Raw genomic sequence first — 19877 nt, forward strand, 5'->3', positions numbered from 1 at the left:
TTTATTTCTTGTTATCGCATATTTTTATTGCTCCATGAATAAGACCTTTGTCGCCTTCACATTTGTTTTTGGGCTATTGCTGGTATAAAATAAAGCTATTGAGATTTGCATATTCTTGGATTAGTTCTGGTTAACTACCAATCAGAAAGTTCAGGAATCATTTTACAGAGGGAAAGATTCAGTCTTAATCTGAAAGGGTTATTAACTTCAGGAAAAGTTTTGGGAAAACTTAGATGTTAACATCTTCTGACCATAGTGCAAATGAATATGTTTGCTTTAGTTATAATGATTATGATTCTTTTATTGTTGATGACTGAGGTAGTGTTTAATACGAATCATGACTATGGCATCCTTTATAGAAGTATAGAAATTCAAGTTCACTCGGCAGATAGGGAAAGTTTGGCTCATGTCGTGGTTTTGAGAGACTTCTAGGTATATTCAGTAATCCAGTGAAGTGTAATAACTGTAACACATTTTCCAAATATTACATTAATATTCATTTTAATGAATGATAAGAAAAATAAATTAATGTTCGCTAACATCATTGGGAAGAGATGATTTCCAAAATCAAAAAATGAGAAAGTATTGGCCTCTTTCAAAAATGTTGAAAATATTCATTTGGATGAAAATCATCCAAATGGTGTATTAAATTAATGAAAAATTACTTCCCTGTTTGTTCTGTGAATTCATTGAGTTTGTCACTTACTCACATTTTAATGTTTTTTTGTTTTGTTTTGTTTTACTTTTTAGAAAATAGATGTTACCAATAAAGCTGTTGCAGAAATTCTCTCAAAAACCACCGAATATCTTCAGCCAAATCCAGGTAAAGTAAGACGATGTCTTGAAATACTCTATTGTTCATTTGCTGTCGCAGGCTCTAATAACCCACGTTTGTTTGGCATTTGGTTGACATGATCTAGAAACAATGTCCTCTGTGTCCAAATAATGAAATTCAGTTTTTCAAGTTGAGTCCCCAGTGGTCAAAGGTCACGGTCAATCCCCGCTGATGAGAAACAGCACATATTTCTGCGAACTTTGGTTGATGTCATTTGGATGGAGTGTTGATCTGAGCAGCAAGGCAGCGCTGACTCGTGCAAAGACATTTTTCATGAGATGCTTCAGAAAGCCACGAAGCATCCTGTGAATGTTTTCTTACTCAGTTACTTCCTCATTTAAAAAAAATTTTAAGAAGACATTTCTGCCATCCTGTTCTAAAGGCGTATGTTAATTTGAAAAGGCTTTCACTTCATGGCTCAGAGGCTGAAGAAATGAGGCACGAGGAATGTGAAAACAACACGAGAAGGTCCAGTGTTACATCAGCGTCTGCACAGGAGGTCTAAGTCCTCGGGTCCGAAGCGGCATCCATTGATGAGGTTTTCCTAGGTTGTGAATCACAGGAACCAGCAGAGGGCGCCCAAGCCTTGAGATCTGTGGATTCCCAAAACAGCCTTTACTGTTTAGCAATTCACTATTTGCATGTAGTCCCTGTGATTCCCTTGGCGGTAGGCATCAGCACATACCTAACCATCTGAAGATCAGGAAAGCAAAAATGTAATAACATAAATTTTATGAAATATATCCAGGAAGGACAGCCGGTTTAAAGTTCTTTAAAACTGCTTTGATGATAATAGCTTTAAAAATTGTAATAATGTATCTTCTCCCTGGCCTCATCAGTGATTGAATGAACCACACAAGTTTCTTTTCCTGATATATTAGAAAATATTTAATAAGTGCTTCCTCTGTGCTTGAGACTGTCCCGGCTGCTGGAAATACACTGTGAAGTCAGACAGAGACCCCACCCTCAAAGAGCCGACACTCAATGGGATAGGGAGACACTGGCCAACAATAAAAGTGTCCACTGGCCAGAGGTGTCTGGTTATTCCTGGAGAAGAGACAACCCCAGCAGCCCCTGATGGCCCTCACTCACATGCCTGCAGGGTGGGGCTGAACGTACGTGTGCGTGTGTGTGCACATGTGTGCACATGTGCATGTGTGTGAATGTGTGTGTGTAGGAGAAGTGAAGCCTTTGGGCCTGGGGACCTGGAAGATAAGTGCTTTGCGGTTGCGGTCAGCAAGGTTCAAAAGGCTGGCACTGGGAGTGTCTAAAGCCTTGCTACTCAAAGTGTGGTCCACGGACCAGCAGGATCCGCATCCCTGGAGAGACTGCCGGAAACGCAGAATCTTGGACTCACCCCAGACTGACTGAACCAGACTCTACATTTTAACAAAATCCTTTGGTTATTTGCATACACATTAAAGTTTGAGAAGCGCTGGTCTATAGTACATTAAAAATAAACATGTAATTATTAAAGTAGAGGAAAACAAGTTTATCCTTTGACAACCTAAATTTATCTCAAATACAAGCTAGGATGTGATTCACTCTCCAGCATACGGAGTGAAATCCCAAATCCTTAGCTTGGTGCTCAGTGCATAGTCACTTTTTTCCACAGATGATTCCCATTTGTCCTGTATTAGCTTCTTGTTAGGTTGAACCACCCTACTCCTTGTCCATTGATTATACCATACATACTTTCTCTTCCACACTTTACAGACACTGTTTTCTGTACCTTTTAGGGCATCTTTCAATCTTTTTCTGCATAGGACTGTCTTTTCCTTTCCCTGTGCCACGCCAGACTTTATTTTCATAATTATGTCATGTGTTCTCCCTCCCAATAACTAGATAGTGAGCTCCTTGAGGGCAAAAGCTGTCTTGGGTCTCTCTGGAGTCCCAGTAAAAAGCAGAGTGTGTTGCAGGAGCCTGGATTAGTAAATACTTATCGCCTGAGTCAGAGGAAAGAAAAGAAAGAAGCAGTGACTGCCATCCCCTCCCTGGGGAGCGGGGTGCTGAGCTGCACCTGGGGACCGGCAGCACAAGACCGCTGTTCACTGTGGCAGGACCTGTCTCCCCCTGGGCTTCTGCCTCCTATACGTGGGCAGCAGAGCCCCTTAGAATACTGAATATCATTGACCCGAATCAATTCTTGGGAGCAGGGTGTGTGTGTGTGTGTGTGTGCGCGCGTGTGTGCGTTAATGACAGTTGGTAGTTTGAAACATTCATCTCAGCAATTCTGTTCTTTGCTTACATTTGGTCCCCAGGAAAAATGATCTGCACAGTGTCTGACTTCACGTGTTAACAATTTCAAGCATTCCTCAGGGTCTCACTCTAGGGGTAGTGCTTGTAGTAGCCCCAGTTACTATTACTTGGAGCCAACAATGTGATTTCTATGTCTCATCCTGGCTGTGCAATGGTGCACTTAGCACCCACCTTGGTACAGAATTGAGAAGATTAAATAGGCCACACGTGGCTGTTTCATGCGTCAGGTCTCTGGCATTTTGTCTAGGGTGACCTCGACTTTGGCAGCTGCCTTTGTTAAATGCTATGTACCTGTCACTCCGCCTTGTAACTTTAAGGAATTACAAATGACAATGTTTTTAAGCATACAGAGCTAAGCTAGGAATGCTGAACACCGTGTCGAAGATCCGAGGGCAGGTGAAGACCACCGGGTACCCGCAGACGGAAGGCTTGCTGGGGGACTGCATGCTGAAGTACGGGAAGGAGCTCGGGGAAGAGTCCACCTTCGGTGAGTGTTCCTGTATCATCTGGTAGAAGTGAGAACGCCTCCTGTGTTGGTTTTAGTTTGTGTACACACCCTTCGGTTCAGCAACCTCTGTTATTTTTCATATGACCAGAGTAATACGTGTTCATTGCAGGAGGTTTAGAAAACACAGTTGAGTAAAATAAAGGAAATGCTAACATTATGCGCATTCCCATATCCACTGATAGGCCCAATTAAACGAGGTGTCCTTTGTACCTCGTTTATTCTTATATTAATATGTATTCACATATACCTTTAAAAATGGGTTATATATCCTTTTGTAGCCTGTTTTTTCCCACTAACTGTATCATGACCCATGTCATAAAAGAATTAATCTTCTACAATGCTGTTTTTAAAAGTGGCATAGTATTCCATGAATCATAGTTTGCTCAGTCAATCCCATTTACTCATTTTTTTCTTTATGTAGAAAAATTTTATGTAGCATTTATAATAACCATTTTCATAGGTAAATCTTTGGGGAGAGCTACAATTACATTCTTTGACATAATTTAGATGAAATTCTTAGCAGTGAAATTGCTGCATCAAGAGTAGGCCTACTTTGTCACCCTAATGGAACCACCAAAGAAAAAAAAAAGAGTATGCTTATTTTTCAGGCTTTAAATCATATTCTCAACTGACCCTTCAGATGGGTTGTACCAATTTGACATATGTGACATTCCTGCCAGGGGTGTAGGAGAGTATGTTTCCCAACACAATTACTAACCCTAGGAATTATCTTTTTAGTTTACTTTTAAGTTACCGATAATTTTAAATGTTATGTATAAAAATGATATCACAATGCTGTTTTAACTTCACTTTTTTGACTACATGTGACATTTTTTCACGTTTGTCATTGTTTTTGTAAATTGTATATTTGTGTTCTTTGCCTGTTTTTCCTTTTGTTCCCTTACTGGTTTATGAGCTCAATAAATGGTCAGGATATTGACTCTTTGTGTGCCGTATATGCTGATGGAGTTTTGTCCCAGGAGGCATTTACCTTCTGACTTTGTGTAGGAAGGTCATTGGAGAGATTTTCGTTTCTTACCTAGTGGCTCATTAGTCTTCCCCTTACGGTCTCTGGCTTTGGCATCACGTTTAGAAAATCTTTTCATTCCCATCCCTGCAAATGATGTAAATGTTTGCCTATACTTTTCCTTTGAAACGTGTTTTCTTTTCTCACCTTTAACTTTCCAAGCCCTGAGTTTACTGGAGAGACTGCAACAGGGCTCTAATTTCGTTTTCTACGTCCTGGCACTTTATTGAAAAGTTAAACTTTCCCCTGCTGATTTGAGATGACCTTTTATTATAGACTAAACTTTTATACTTTGTTTCTGGTTTTTCTCTTCTGTTTCTTGACCGATATCCTGTTTTGATTCAGTGTCATGTGGTTTTAAGTATTTTAATTTTAAAATATATTTTTTTCTAAAATTTCCTCTAGTTATTTTATTGCAAAAATTTCATGGACATATTTACTGGTTTTATTTTTCCAGATGAATCTTAAGTCATTTCAAGTCCCCTGTATTAAAAAAAAAAAAATCTCATTAAATTTTGATTGAGTTTGCTTTCAGTGAATAAATTAAACTGGGGGTGAATTGAATTTAATATATTAAATATTCCAGGAGAATTTGGCACGTTTGCTATTCATGTAGTGGTAACAAAACAGAATACAGAAATAGAGAAATCAGATATTTGACAACAGTAATTATGCTAGGAAATCGGGGGGAAAAAAGCCTTTTGAAAACTTAAAAAAAACTCAAGTATTAAAACATTAATTAACTAGTGACAGAGGGTAATGGTGTCCTTCAGAGCTGTGTAGTGTGGACTTTATTTTATTCCAAGGGTCAACGGGAACAAGATGGCCCATCCCTTATCCTGAGGGCACTTCAGTGAGGGACCAGCTGACACTGCCAGGCAGGCCCTGAAACCCAAGGACGTTCCTGCTCTGCACCTGGCCTTGGGGACAGCCAGACAATTTGGTAGCTTCCCAGGTGCACAGAGAACCTGCGACCCTCGTGCACACCAACCAGGCCACCCACCTCACAGTGAGCTTGCAGATTACTGCAGCTTAACTGGGCCCAGATACCAGGGTGTAATCCAGCAAAAACCGCTTATTGCTACCCCAGCCCAGAGAGGCGGGCCTGGGCCTCACTGCCAGAGAGCAGACAGGGGTCCTGTGTGACCCTAGCGGCCTCCTTTGACACCTGAGAGGGCAGGGAGCCTTAGGACCGTCTAAACGGCTACTGGGAGCAGCCTGAAGATCCCACAGCTAGAAGCTGAGATGAGGTTTTGCTCATTTATTTCTGTTGTCATCTTTATTGGTTAATACTTAGCCCCCAATGAATCAATTCTTTCATTGTTTACAAGGCGAGATTTTGTTCTTGAGTGTCTGAGGAACCCTTGGTGCCAGTGTCCCAAGTACTAATTTTTAAAGGGAGCTTTAGCCCCATCTGGTGGCCAAAATGGTAAGTGCTTCCAGAGACCTTTTTCCCCTTTTTCTTCTGAGTCAGGACTGAGAGTTCAGAGCAAGGACCTTCTTGCACCATTGTCCACAAACTTTAGGGAGAGAATTAAATAAATATCACCGCTGACCTAGAGCAGTCTCCCGAGGAAGCGTTGTCCTGTGTGTTTTCTGTTCAAGGCAACGCACTGATAGAAGTTGGCGAGTCCCTGAAGCTGATGGGCGAGGTGAAGGACTCTCTTGATATCAACGTGAAGCAAACTTTCATTGATCCACTTCAGTTACTGCAAGATAAAGATTTAAAAGAGATTGGGGTAAGTCCTCCGGGCTGTACATGTACCCATTGCTACTTGAAGTGATGTTTAAAATCCCTGCTCAGCTCAGACGTTCTTTCCTCTGGGGAGCTCAGTGTTCTCTCGCCAGGCTGCAGGGGCGAGGCCGCTCCCCTGTCCCCCTGCACGCCGAGCACCGCTGCGCACCCTCCTCTCTGGTCGGGCGGGCGTTGCACGGGGAAGGAATTGTACTTTGTTCAGTGTGGTAGCCACAAGCTTGCCATATGGTTTGTGCTCACAAATTATTGTTGAACGGATGATTTGAGAGAAGAGGTACATTCTGGGTTTGGGGGATGCCACGACATCCTCCCCAAATGCAGAGCCTTAAATCCAAATACCTCTTTTGCTGAAATGTAGGAAATTTCATGTCTTCTTGTGCCGTTGTCCTTGGGGAAGGCCATAGAAACTGTCTCCTGGTCGACGCTGCTCTTCCACTCGGCCTGGTTCAGGAGGTAGCCAGCCACAGACACGTGTAAAATATGCTTACTCTTAAATGTTGTAGTTCCCTGTGCAGCAACATAACTTTCTAAATGGCATCTTGTTACTCAGACGGATGGAGAGACTGTAAATCTAAGCTTGTGTCTTGTAGACAGTCAGCAGTTAGGAGCCTGAGATTCAGGAAGCTTCCCTAGTCCCAGCTGTGCCCCACGCAGCTCAGAAATCAGGGCTGGAGCCTGTTCGTTTAGCGCGTGGCTGACTTCAGCCGTACCTGTGGAGGTCCAGAGGGATTCAGGGACTGGCTCCAGGTCACAGAGCACGGAGGAGAGACACCTCTGACCTTCGGTCCCATGTGCTCTGACCACCTCATCATTCTGGAAGCAGAACCATACTTCCCTCTGGAGTGCATACTGCACGTTGTCCACCCGCTTCCGTGGGACAGTCAGTCTTCACGTACACTTTGAACGTCAAATGTCTGTTTCCCAAGGATTCCTGTTATAAACTCCCAGGGCCCCTCCCTTGCCCTGCACGGTTATCCCTGCTCTGCGCTGTTTCCGGCGTGGCATCTCTCTGCTTGAACACAAACCGTGACGGGGAACTTACTACACACAAGGCAGTCCATTCCATGAATGGACAGCTCTAATTGTTATATTTTGTAAAAGGGATTATAATGTTGTTTAGAAATTTCATCATTTCAGAGGTTGCGTGTGACACTCTCTCCTTTGCATTCATTGATAGCATGTTATGCAACTTACTCCATAATTCTCTGGGAACTCTGTGGAAATCTATTAGTAATCGAAGGGATAGTAGAAATGTGTGTTTCCATAGTCTGCTGCTTAATAAGGAGTTGACAGTTTTTTCTTGTATAGTTAATTTGGTTAGAAATTATCTGGACACAGGTCGGGCGCGGTGGCTCACGCCTGTAATCCTAGCGCTCTGGGAGGCCGAGGCGGGTGGATCGCTCAAGGTCAGGAGTTCAAGACCAGCCTGAGCAAGAGCGAGACCCTGTCTCTACTAAAAATAGAAAGAAATTATTTGGACAACTAAAAATCTATATAGAAAAAATTAGCCAGGCATGGTGGCTCATGCCTGTAGTCCCAGCTACTTGGGAGGCTGAGGCAGTAGGATTGCTTGAGCCCAGGAGTTTGAGGTTGCTGTGAGCTAGGCTGATGCCACGGCACTCTACTCTGGCAACAGAGTGAGACTCTGTCTCAAAAAAAAAAAGAAATTATCTGGACACAAATACAGCTGACATGAAGGATCCTACAAAGAACACTGGAAAATAGTATCTGAGCACGGCTATTGCGTCTTTATGGTCCGTACAGACACCCATCCTTTCTCTCATGCATTTGTCCATTCGTTCATTCATTCATTCATTCATTCCACAAGTGCTCCTGGAGCTCGGCGGTGGTGGGAGCCCATAACGGGTGCTGAGGTGCGCACAGTGGAAGCGTGAGGTGCGTTCCTGCCCTAGAACTTAAGCCAAGAAGGAGCAGTGACTATTTTCATAGAAATAGCACAGGCTTTTTTGTGCCACGTTTTGACTGTAACAGTCCTCTGAGGGACCCCTGCTCTTTTTCAGCACCACCTGAAAAAGCTGGAAGGCCGCCGCCTGGATTACGATTATAAAAAGAAGCGAGTAGGTAAGATACCAGATGAAGAAGTCAGACAAGCGGTAGAAAAATTTGAAGAGTCAAAGGAGTTGGCTGAAAGAAGCATGTTTAATTTTTTAGAAAATGATGTAAGTATTTAAACCAAACAGGAGACTTTAATGTAAATGAATAAAACGTTGAATATGTAACTGTGATCAGCATGTTGAGACGCTCTGAAGCCTTAGTTGTTAACAACAGTTTCCAGAATTGTCTGTAACCCTTATCTGCTGCTTCGGAGATAGCGTCAGAAACCCAGCAAGCCCTGACTCGAATCTTGAGTCTTGGGGAGTTTTGTTTATCCCAGGATTGTTCCAGAGATGTGCTCAAGTCGGCCCGGGGAGGTGGGGTTGTCTCTGCAGACTGCGCGGGAGACCGGCCTTTGTGGGCGAGGCCGTAGCACGTGCAGTTTCCCAGCAGAATGCAAAGTCCCCGTCACGTGGCCATTTGCAGTTTTGCTAAGACCGAAAAGGACTCTGTGGGGCAGATGTGCGAGGCAGAGGAGCTCTCAGCGAGGGGAGAGGCTCTCAGCCCCCAGCTCTCTGACGCCTTTACTTGTCATGGTGAGTGTCCAGGATGTAAAAGTGTGACCTGAAATGTTCGGCTGTTCCGTAGCGGTGCTTGTGAACTGGGGACGGTGGCGGTCCTGGGGCACAGCCCTCAGAAATGCCCACGGTCTGTTGGGCTGTGATTCTTGCCGCCAGCTTTGCCTTGACTTGTCCAAGTGAAGTCAAATGGAATGGAACTGCGGGAGACGGGTGACCCCAGCCGGGCAGCATCCCAGTGGGGGCTCCCTGGTGGCCGTGGCACTTTCACTGCGCGAGTGAAAGAGGAGTCCGGCATCTGCCTCCCTCGGCGCCCCCGCCCCCTGGCTGGCCTCAGCCACGCCGGGGCCATCTCAGCCACCGCAGCTGTGGACCTACTGGTTAAACTTCCAGAGCTGTGGGGACACGTCAGGGGTTATCTGTCCTCAAGACCATGTTGTGCTTACAGTAGTTCATGAAAAGGCACATGAGATCTCATGTCTTTTGAGTCAGCCAAACGCAGTGCGCCGAGCACCCTTATTCACCGCGGTGGCGTGTGGGGCCGTGTGCGATGCTGACCAGGCTTTAATCCTGGGGAACTTTCTCCCAACTGGAGAGGCCGGTCTGACGCTCCCCACGCCCCTTAAACCACTGGGGACCGAACAGTACACTCTAGTATGTCTCCCCTTTTTAATTTTTCTTGTTTACATTTTTGGCGGGGGGGAATAGGAGGAAGTGTAACAGTTTGCTGTCTCTCTTTGTTTTCCCTTAAGTGTATATATTTTCTCTTGAAATGGTCCCCAACAGCAGTCATTTTTTTCATTTTGTTTCAGATTGCCATATTTAATCGTTTTGACGTACTTAGAAAATGTTTTTGAAGTGGGACATGTATCTGATACTTCTTACGGGGCCACAGGGACTGTGGTTTGAACTCTGCGGCCGTATCCTGTGTGTCACGGGCTGCCTCACCCTTTGCTCCCTTCACCGCCTTCCCGCACGAGCCGCGGGGACGGGTTTTGCAAAGTACTTCATCGCGGAAGCCTGTGTCTCAGCCCCGGCCTGGCTCAGTTTTTCCCTCGGTATCAGTCGAAAGTCAAAAATGATCCCTTCATTAGGATCGGTCATTTGTCCATGTTTTGACAGTGGCGGGTGTTCCGCTTGTCACAGATGGGTTAACCCCTCCCGCCCCGCCCCGGCAGAAGTGAGAGGTGGGTCCTCCCTCAGGCTCCACAGGGCCGCTTGGCGATGCCCGGCGGGTGGCAGGCTCCCCGAGGCTTCCCGTGGGGAGCTGACCTGCTGGTGCACGAGGGCGGCCCCTCCAGCCTGGGTCCATGGCGCCACAGGGCAGGTGCTCTGGCTGGCATCGGGGGTGGCCTTCTTCTTCCTCCCAGCCCTTTGACATACGCCCCTGAAAACCGGCCACCGAGGTGGGAGGAGACCGAAGTCATGAAACGGTGAGGGACTGTCCAGGCTGCCGGGAACAAGGCTCCTTCCCTTCCTCTTTCCCCGTCCCGCCTGCCGTCCGTAGCTGCAGTGGCTGCCCCGTGTGCTGTAGTTGCTGGTTCTTGCTGTGATGATGGTGGTGGTGACAGACGTCGGTTGTGGGGATGGTGATGAGAGTGACGAGAGCTACCATTTGGTGACACCCCGTGTCAGAGAGGCCACGGGGGTGCAGGCGATGGCCTGCGGCACGGTGCGCTAGCGTTCCCCTCCCCCCTCCCAGGTCCGTAGCAGGGGAGACTCGAGTGATCGTGTAAGCTTCGGAAGACTGTCCCCATTCTCTTCTTGGAGGCCACAGCAGTCAGATCCAGAAGGGGACCGCCTTGTCCTTCTCCATGTCAGTGTGCCTGTGCCACGGCCAGGTGGTCTGACAGTCCTCTCCCGCCGGCCAGGCAAGGGGGAGGAAACCTTTTCCAGTCCGCCCCTTGGACCTGACATGCGAGTGCTGATACTGCCCGGTGCTTTGCGGGTAAACAGAGGATGTGACTTGTTGGGGGAAAGACGGAGTGGCGGTACGTGGTGGGCTGGGCCGTACCGCGAACCCTCAGCCCCGTCTTTGGTCCACCTCTGACAACCAGGCCAGGGCCAGTGGGTCTGTCTGCAGCCTGCAGGACTCTGGCTTCCTGCTCCCCCTGGGTCACCAGCCTCATGTCCAACCTTCGTCACGCACATGGCTTCCTTTCACGGGGCGGAAGCTCTGCACGAGGAGCTGCGCTTCAGGGTGGCTGGTGACGGCTGGATTTCCTCCCAGGAACTGACCCTGGAACCAGAGACAGCTGGGACCTGTCTAACTCCCAGTTAAACACAGCGGATCGCAGGCCCTGCCATCGTCTAATGGGTTGGACGGTGCTTCCACCTGGCCTGGCCCTGCTGGGGACGAGGTGCATTGACTCTGTCAGACACATGGCCTCGGGGGAACATGGTGGCAGAGGCCCCGACCCTTCCCCGAGTGCAAGTGGGAGATGCTTCTGGTACTGTGGGTTGGGGCTTTGGGGATGTTGGTCATAGCCGTTCACCCTTTGGGTTCTGACTCATTGAGGAATTGACACAAAAGCTAGATTGGAATCAAGAGACATCTCTTTTAACTGATGAGAACACCCGAAAATTGTGGAATACAGACCTTCTGGTCAGCTGTGCTGGAGGACGTGGCACGGCCTGAGGTCCAGATCGCACTTTCTGTTCCTCGCACGCTCGGCTGAAGAAAGCAGCCCTGGTGGACGGCGACCTGCCTCACCCACCCGGACACCATCCGAGACACCGGGCCCGGGTGGGCGGCGCAGAGTCCCCCGCCCTGCTGGTGAGGGAAGGTCCCCACCCGCCCACAGGAGGAGGAGGAGGAGGGGGCTCGGCAGCACTCTCTCTGAAGCGGAAGTGACCATGCAGAGTGAAGCCAGGGAGGGAAGGCGTTCGGAGTGGCACGTGTGGGGCTCTGGTGCCACCGCCCCTCTGTGTGGCGCTGACAGTTCAGAGGCCCAGACCTCACTCTGCAGAGAACAGCTGGCACCTTTTCCAGACCTCACGTCCTACAGGCCTGGCTAAGACCCAGTAAAAGCTTCACCAGAGAACGCCTGAAGGAGTTGTTTGCCAAAGCTCTGACTGATTTGAGGAGAGCCCTGGCTGGAGTTAACAGACTTGGTCTTTCCCGGGTCTCCAAGTGCGGGTCGTGTGACGCTTCCTGGGATTCTCTGGCCCGCAGGCCATTCGCAGGGGTCTGCAGGCTGTGGTGGCTCCTCCGTGCCACATACGCTTTCTCCCAACTGAGGAACAAACGGGGTGGCCAGGCAGGGCTCACATCCCAGCCCCTCCCCCGGAAAACCACGTGGAAGCGGCGGCCTGGGCCTGGGCCCACAGCGAATGTCCAACTAGCTGTCCCAGCCCCAAGTCCAAGCCCTGGAACCACCCACAGGGACAGTGAGGTGCACAGAGCAGAAAGCTGGATGACACCTGGTCTCTTGGCCACATTGCAAACCCACCTTCTTGAGGAATAAATACACAGCCCAGGGCCAGGCCCCTCCGACCTTTCAGAGCAGTGTCCAGATGTCCTGGTCTTAGGGCCGGGCCAGTGCCAGGCATCCCAGCCTCGCCAGCTACGTAGATCACCCCTCCACCTGCGGAGACCTGAAATGTTCACTCCAACTTTCCTAAGCAAAAGTTGCATGTATTTTCTCATCTAGTTTTGGGGAGAATTGGGAATGGACAGTGGAGCAGAGTCTCCTTTGGCCCCGTGCTGTAGTCCTTGGTCGTCTCATCGGTAGGAGCTGGATTGGAGACGTGGCGTGGCACGTCACTTCTTGCCCGAGGCCGAATGGCTTAGTTACTCTATAGGCAGTGATGTCAGCCAGGAGGTGTTCTGGTCCCCCAGCTTTCCAGGGATCCCAGAGGGGCAGGCCTGTCCCTTCTGCTGGGCCAGGCTGGGACCAGCAGGGTCCCCAGTGACACCCAGGGCAGCCCGCTCCTTGGAGAAGGGCCCTGGAGGTGGGGGTGCAGGAGAGTCAGCTGGTGGGTCCCAAGCCTTCATCACCATTTCTTGGAAACAGTAAATCACCTGTAGGCTTCTTAACACACTCTCCTCTTCTGTCCTCGCTGAGACGTTTATTTTTCACAGCGTAACATGAGCAAATGTAGGTCTGTGACATTAGCAGGAATAGGACATATTGCAGAGCAGATGCCTGTTTCAGCCCAGTGAGGCCAGAGCCTGCAGAACTTGCCAGCTCTCTTGGTGTAAATCCCCCATCCATGGATCCCCAAGACCAGTGGAGTTTCTGGATTCTATTCCTACGTTCTTTCCACTGGTCTAGAGTAGCATTTTCCAAAATCCAGTCTATGATATGTTCGTGTGAGTTACATTAATAATTTCTCTACGGTCAAGTAAGTTTGGGATACCCTGGGTTAAGTAAAACTAAGCAGTTTCTTTATCACAAGACTATTTAGAGTCTTTATGTGATCGTATGAAAGTAATATCTAAGCAATTCCTAGGGGAGGATACAGTCGGCCGTTTACCAAACTTATTGACCACAGAACTCCTTGTCGTCGTCATCATCATCATCATCATCATCATCAGTGGCATTTCAGGGAGCCAGTGACGTGTGGAGTAGGCACACTAGGAAGTGCTGGCCTAGTTCGTACCCGAGGAGGAGTGAAAGACCCGAATTCTGGGTTGGCTTCTGCTGAGCTACGTGCCCCTGGGAGAGTCACTTTCAGCTGCCCAGGGTCAGGCAAATGCGCAACTGCATTCGAGAAGAAAAAAGTGGAGAATAAAAATGCAAGGGATCATTATCCGTGTTATTAATTTAATTTCCGTATTGAAACTTTCTCCAAAGCTGTGCATAAAGGCCTCTGCCCATGGGAAGAAGAATCTGTTTATGAGCAGACTGAAAAGATGAGAAATTTTCCTCCAGCTTCTCTGAGGAAGCCCGGAAGAGTGGAGGTCTTCGATCCGACGGAGTGGGACGTGACCCAGACTATCGTAGCCTGCGTGGAAGATGATCTCTACCGGAGTGTGCCGTTGCAGCCGTGGGAGGCAGCAGCTCGTCCTCTTGCAGGGACGGGCGTGTCTTCACTCACGCTTGCTGCGTGCACTGCCCGTCCCAGGCAACCAGCTGTGTAGGGTGTCGCCCGCTCACGTCACCGTCACCTCCCCGTACTGGCCGTGGGCCTCAGAGTGGGCCTGCTCTGCCTGCACACCTGGCTGCTCACTGTCCCCTGTCCCCTGAGGAGGAGGGTTGCCCTTCCCGCAATGTGTAGTCATCTGAGCTGTCCTCTGGGTACAGCCCAAGTCCTCTGCAGTTGGTCCGCAAGGCCAGGCTCATGGCTCAGGTGCCCCCCGGGTTTCCACAGCTCCTAGGAACTTCTAGTGTCCCAAATCCACTGTACTCGGCAGCTCTGTTCTCTGCCCACATCCCCAGGGCTAAGGTCCTCCCCACAGCCTCACGTGCTGCCTACCGTCCGTTGGTTTTTAGCTAAAGAGAAGTTTTGGAATTAAATGCATCCATGGGTGAGACACAGGCTGTTATGCGTCGCGTGTAGTCTGCCATGGAGGGTAAATTGAGTCCATCCCTGTTTTGATGTGACCCCTGGAAAGAGAGCGAGGAGCCATGGGACGGGGCCACGTCAGCAGTGACGTCCCCGGGCCCAGCCACCGTGGGCTCGTTCCCCCACGAGCTTGGCTCCTGCAAGTCTCAAGGCAGCCTCTCCGGTTTGCTATGAGCAGTGGGCCGTGGCCAGCATGAGTCCCGTGGCTGGATACCGCTTGGTTTGAGAGTGGGCTAAGGCAGCTGTTAGTTTCCTGTTGCTACTGTAACAAATGACTGCAAACTGTAGCTTAAAGCAAGACAAATTCACCATCTTACAGCCTGCAGGGCAGAAGTCCTAAAAGCGAGGCATCGGCGGGGCTGCGTTCCTTCCGGAGGCTCCAGAGGAAGAAGCTGTTGCTTTGCCTTTTCCAGTTCCGCAGCCGCCTGCCTCGCTCAGCTCCCCCGTCTTCCCAGCCAGCAGCACGGCGACTCCAGACCTCTCCCTCTCACCTCTCTTCCCTTGCCACACCTTCTCTGACTCTAACCCTCCTGTCTCCCTCTTGAAGGACCTTGCGATAACGTTGAGCCATCCAGATAATCCGACATAATCTCCCCATCTCAAGAGCCTTAACTTAATCATGTCTGCAAAGCCCTTTGCCATGTAAGGTAACGTATTCGCAGGTTTAGGGAATTCGGACTTGGACATCTTCGCAGGGGCCATAATTCTGTCCACTGCAGGCTCCCTCCGGTTTTATGGTTCCGTGAACCCCCCAGGTGGCTGCACAGCCCTCACCCCATGCATTTGTCACCCACCGTGGGCTGTGCCTGGCCTGTGCCTCCTTGGCCTCTGAGCCACGCGGAAGTCTGTTCGCGATGTGAGTTTCTCACTCTGGTCTCTGCGCTGGGTGTGAGCCCATCTGTAGCAGCTAGTGTGCTCCACGTGCGGAGAAGGGAGCTGATCTCTGGTGATCCTGTTCCTCTGCATGTGTCGTGTGGCTTCCCACAGGGCACGGTCACACTTTGCTCTCAAGGTGCAAAGAGGCAGCCCCGGCCTCAACCTGGCGGTGGAATTGAGCCTTTTTTCCCATCCCAGGGGACCTTCCCTGATGGAGCAGACGGATCGCTAAATTGAGTGGTGTGGCCAGCGGAAGAAACGTTTTACCTTCAGAACAGGCTTCGGCTCTTGCAAGGCCTGGGCGCGTTGCTTTGTCTCGGTTCTGCCTGTCTAGGTATTTAATTCTAAATGTGGTCTGGGAAGCCGAGTCCACCTGTGCGGGTCCTCAGCACGCAGCTCCATGCTCACGGCCTGAGGGGCAGCTGCAAGCTTTCGTTTTCTGGCAGCAACAGGAAAATCGTCCACTTGTGGCACCGCCTGTCTTCACTGTCAGCAAGAGAGACTCACAGCCTAGCAGCCACTCTTGAGGACTGCGTGAGCACCCACTGGGTGCAGGTGCTGCGCAGCAACGCTGCTGTCTCCCACGGTTTAAGGGGCTCCGGGATTCATCTTGCCAAAGTCAGCCGTCAGGTGAAGACTTACAAACGCGTCTCCAGATTACACGGTCTCGTATCTTAGCCACATCAGAGAGGATAGCTGGTGATCGCCTCCCATTCCCCACCCTGCGTACGTTTCAGGGACCATTGCCTTAGCTGTCTTTCACTGTTTCTTTAACAATTACAAAATGTCAAGCATATTTTAAAGTGGGTAATAAAATAGGACAAATCGATTTTATTAAAGACAGAGATGTGGCACGGATTTTACGAAGCACACAACTCCAGCACTGCGAGGAAGAAGAATTCTTTCTGTAGCAAATTCTACCATGATCATGTTGAGCCGTGGCACAGGACTTATTTAAAAGCATGTGTAAAAGCCAAAGAGGTGAAATTTAAGAAATCCTTAGGATTTGGTAGGGGCCAGGCTGTCTTTGTTTTGTTTATTGGGTTTTTGAAAATTTAAGGCTAGGCTTGTTGCTTTTCCAGCCACAGGACATGGTAAAGTAACGTTAACTCCGTGGGATTTCGCCATTCAGTTGCCGCTCACGGTTTGGCACGAGTGAAATTCCACGTGTATCTTCAATGCATGTTGAGCCTGTGTCTAAAACAGTGTCGGTGGGTGAGAAAAATTAAAGTACAGGCAGCTGAAGAATAGTGCGCAGCTACAAATGAAAACAGCGTGGATCTCTGGAGGCAAACAAGTCCATGGCTGGCCAGGCAGGGTGAGAAGGTCTGAACGATAAGCAGGCAGAGTTTGCCCTAACGCGGATTGGAAAGTGAACATGGAAATGATGCACAGGCTTTCGGGGAGCCTGGGAAGGGTGGGATGGATTTTGATCTGTGTCTTTGTCCAGACCTGGAGTTCAGAGGATTCTCGTTGGCAGGCCCCGTCACCTCCACCCCCTGGGGCTTGCCTCTGGGGCTTCCAGAAATGAGCAAAATAATCCCTCTTCTGGTAGCAGCCCCCCCCGACACCCCAGACCCGTGGGGAGCAGGAAAGCTCTCCAGGCCTCCTGGGGATTGCTCTTCCTCAAACTATATATCCCCAGGTCTTCCAGATGTTTCTTACGTGACATGGCTTTTTTTTTTTTTTTAATATCATCCAATGTAAGTTAGTCACTAATTTTATGCATGTCTTGATTTGCGGAAACAGAGGTGCCAGAGTCTTTGTAATAGTTCATGCCTTTCAGCCGTATGTTTCAGGGAAACCGTTTTGTGTCGACAGCAGCAGAGGCGCGAAGGGGGCTGGCGAGTCTTTGCCCCGGTGCTTCACTCCCTGCCCCTTTCTTGTCTGAGAACAGTTTCATTTACTTAGTGTCTTGACTTGGCTTAGCCAGAAGGTGCCCGTAGAGACGCTTCACCACGTAAGCCGTTCCTTTGCTAAATGTTGGCTTCACTTGTAGTTGGAAAAGCTTTATCTCTCATTTTAAGATCCGTGAGCTTCATAGCATAGACATCTCCTGAGAAAATCGCGGTCTAATTGGAAAAACAGGCATTTTATTGAGTTAAATCAAATCTGTAATCACAGATACATTTGGACACATTTTTCCAGCGTAAACAGCTCTATAGCGTGACCTGTGTGATTACGATGCGTGGCTCCCAGGTGAAGCGAAATGAGACGGACCAGAGCCGGGGCAGACTCCAGGCTTCCCCGCAACACGGGGCCTTTGTTGCCGGTCTCCTCTGTCTCTGGACGTCCACGGGCTCTGGCCTCCACGGAATAATTTTCCGCTTCTGCTGCAGGTAGAACAAGTCAGCCAGTTGGCCGTGTTTATAGAGGCAGCACTAGACTATCACAGACAGACCACGGAGATCCTGCAGGAGCTTCAGAGCAGGCTGCAGATGCGGTAAGGGCCGCAGAGGCAGCATCACCCGAAATCAGTCTGTCGTCTGTCTGTCCCTCCCTCCATCTCCCCTTTCCCCGGCCCCATTCTGTTTTGAATTTTATGTCCCTGGCTTCCATGACCAGGTGTGGGATGGGACTGAGACAGTAAGTACGGGCTTTGGCCAATAGGATAGCACTGGGAAAAGGGACCTGGCAGCTTTGCTCCTCTTCCTTTTCATTACAGCCCCTTTTGTGTGACCTGCATTCAGGGCAACAGACGAGTTGCTCACCTGCCTTGGAGATCAGCGCCTGCAGAGCTGTCCCGGCTTCACTGCTGATCGATGGGAGGTTAGCTCCCTGGGCACAGGCCAGGGTGGTGGTGGTGTACACCCTCTCTCCAATATCCAGGGCTGTGGAGAAGAGTGAGGTGATACTCAGAAAATGTGTAAATATCTGTAAACAAAAAAGCTGTGTTTTTGCCTCACCAGTACCAGTAGCAGGCCGAGTTCATGATATTGACTCTCACAGGTATTGAAAGTCAGAAATTCCTTCTGAACTATCAAAGAAAGGTTGCTGTGTGCCTTGTGGCTTTAATGATAAATGTATCCCGTACTTTTCTGAAAGTTAGTAATAGCATACACAGTATGCATGGCAACTCTATCAAAATATTGCATTTTTTAAAACTACCCTATTTTTTGGCCAGGTTTGATAACAGAAAATCATTTTACATAGGATTATAATAATGAATACAGTTGGAGGGATTTTTGCTTAAATCAAGGGGGTAATTATAGAGGGAAGACAAAAAAGGTGTGTCCAGTCTCTGAAGCACACACATCTGTAGGCAGAGAGCTCACCTCTTGCTCACGTGAGCAGGTTCTCGTAATTCTGTCTCTGTGAGAGGGGAGAGGAGAAGACAGTTCTCCCTGCTGAGTGCCCATCGCATCCCGGGCGCCCGTTAGGTGCCTCGGAGACTTTGCGAGTTCAAATAGTCTTCTTCAAGATGAATTTCACGAGGAAGCTCAGACAGGTAGTTGAAAAACTACACTTGGGATATGACCTCTCTCCATTCGGGCTACTCAAGAATTGCTATGTAAAAAGCACCCCTTGCTTGAGCACCGCCTGGGAGCTACGTTTGTGCTCGTCCAGGCAGAGTGGATGCGCGTTTGGGGGCTTTGCTTCCTTCACCAGATGTCTGGCTCGTGTGTGTTGCAGAATATCGGCTGCCTCCAGTGTCCCCAGACGAGAGTACAAGCCGAGGCCCATGAAAAGGAGCTCGAGTGAACTCAGTGGAGTTCCCGCCACCTCTGCCGCAGCAAAAACGACAGGTAGGTTGACCACTCTGAGTGTGCTGAGTAAGTGTGCCCTTCAGGGAGGCACTTCTAGAAATATTTATTTATGGCTTGTTGCGGGGTCAGTGAGTACACCTAGACCTGAATTTCTTTCTTTGGTTGTGAATTCCTTTTTTCCCCCAATAATGCCCCCCTTAAAGTCCTGTTCCCTGGGGAAGAATCCATCACTTATTGCCTTGTAATGTGGCCACTATAACCTTGGCCCTAGAACCATTATTGCTATATCCTTTATATTGAAGTCCTGTTCCCTGGGGAAGAATCCATCACTTATTGCCTTGTAATGTGGCCACTATAACCTTGGCCCTAGAACCATTATTGCTATATCCTTTATATTTAAATTTTTAATTCTTTCGCAATATTTTCTTAATTTATTTTTTAAGTTTAAATTAGCATCTGTTGAGCACCTGCTATATGCTAGGCGCTGTGTTAAGTGCTGCATCATTATTTCTTAATTAGACAAATGACACAATATGTTCTTGAGTAAAATCACCAAACTGAGAAAAAAATTGAATGGTACAAGTCATTCTGTAGTCTCTTGGAATCGCCCACTCTATGCCAATCCCCCTCCTAGATGTAGCCAGTGCTAACAGTTTGGTAAGAATATTACTGTATCTATGTATGTGCATGTGTATACACATACACACACAGTTTTAGATTGTTTGTGTTTTTTTAAATGCTGCATACTAGGCATCTTTTTCTGCA

General features: G+C 48.6%; 1 protein-coding gene across 3 annotated transcripts in view; it reads left to right on the top strand.

The window, feature by feature from the left end:
* The window catches only part of SH3GL3 (SH3-domain GRB2-like 3), a 137619-nt gene that overhangs the window by 93404 nt on the left and 24338 nt on the right, over positions 1–19877 (top strand). For 2 of the 3 annotated variants that reach the window (XR_001137997.1, XM_012656527.1), the window contains exons 3-8: positions 751–823; positions 3438–3581; positions 6235–6368; positions 8407–8565; positions 17745–17848; positions 19039–19151. Coding sequence is in view for 2 of the 3 variants with exons in the window: in XM_012656527.1 (XP_012511981.1) it covers positions 751–823; positions 3438–3581; positions 6235–6368; positions 8407–8565; positions 17745–17848; positions 19039–19151 (727 nt within the window). In the remaining variant the exon portion in view is untranslated. The remainder of the gene's footprint in view (positions 1–750; positions 824–3437; positions 3582–6234; positions 6369–8406; positions 8566–17744; positions 17849–19038; positions 19152–19877) is intronic. The other variant, XM_012656528.1, reaches the window with a different exon arrangement.

The sequence above is a fragment of the Propithecus coquereli genome, unplaced genomic scaffold (assembly GCF_000956105.1).
Source record: "Propithecus coquereli isolate 6110/MARCELLA unplaced genomic scaffold, Pcoq_1.0 Scaffold507, whole genome shotgun sequence".
Taxonomy (NCBI): domain Eukaryota; kingdom Metazoa; phylum Chordata; class Mammalia; order Primates; family Indriidae; genus Propithecus; species Propithecus coquereli.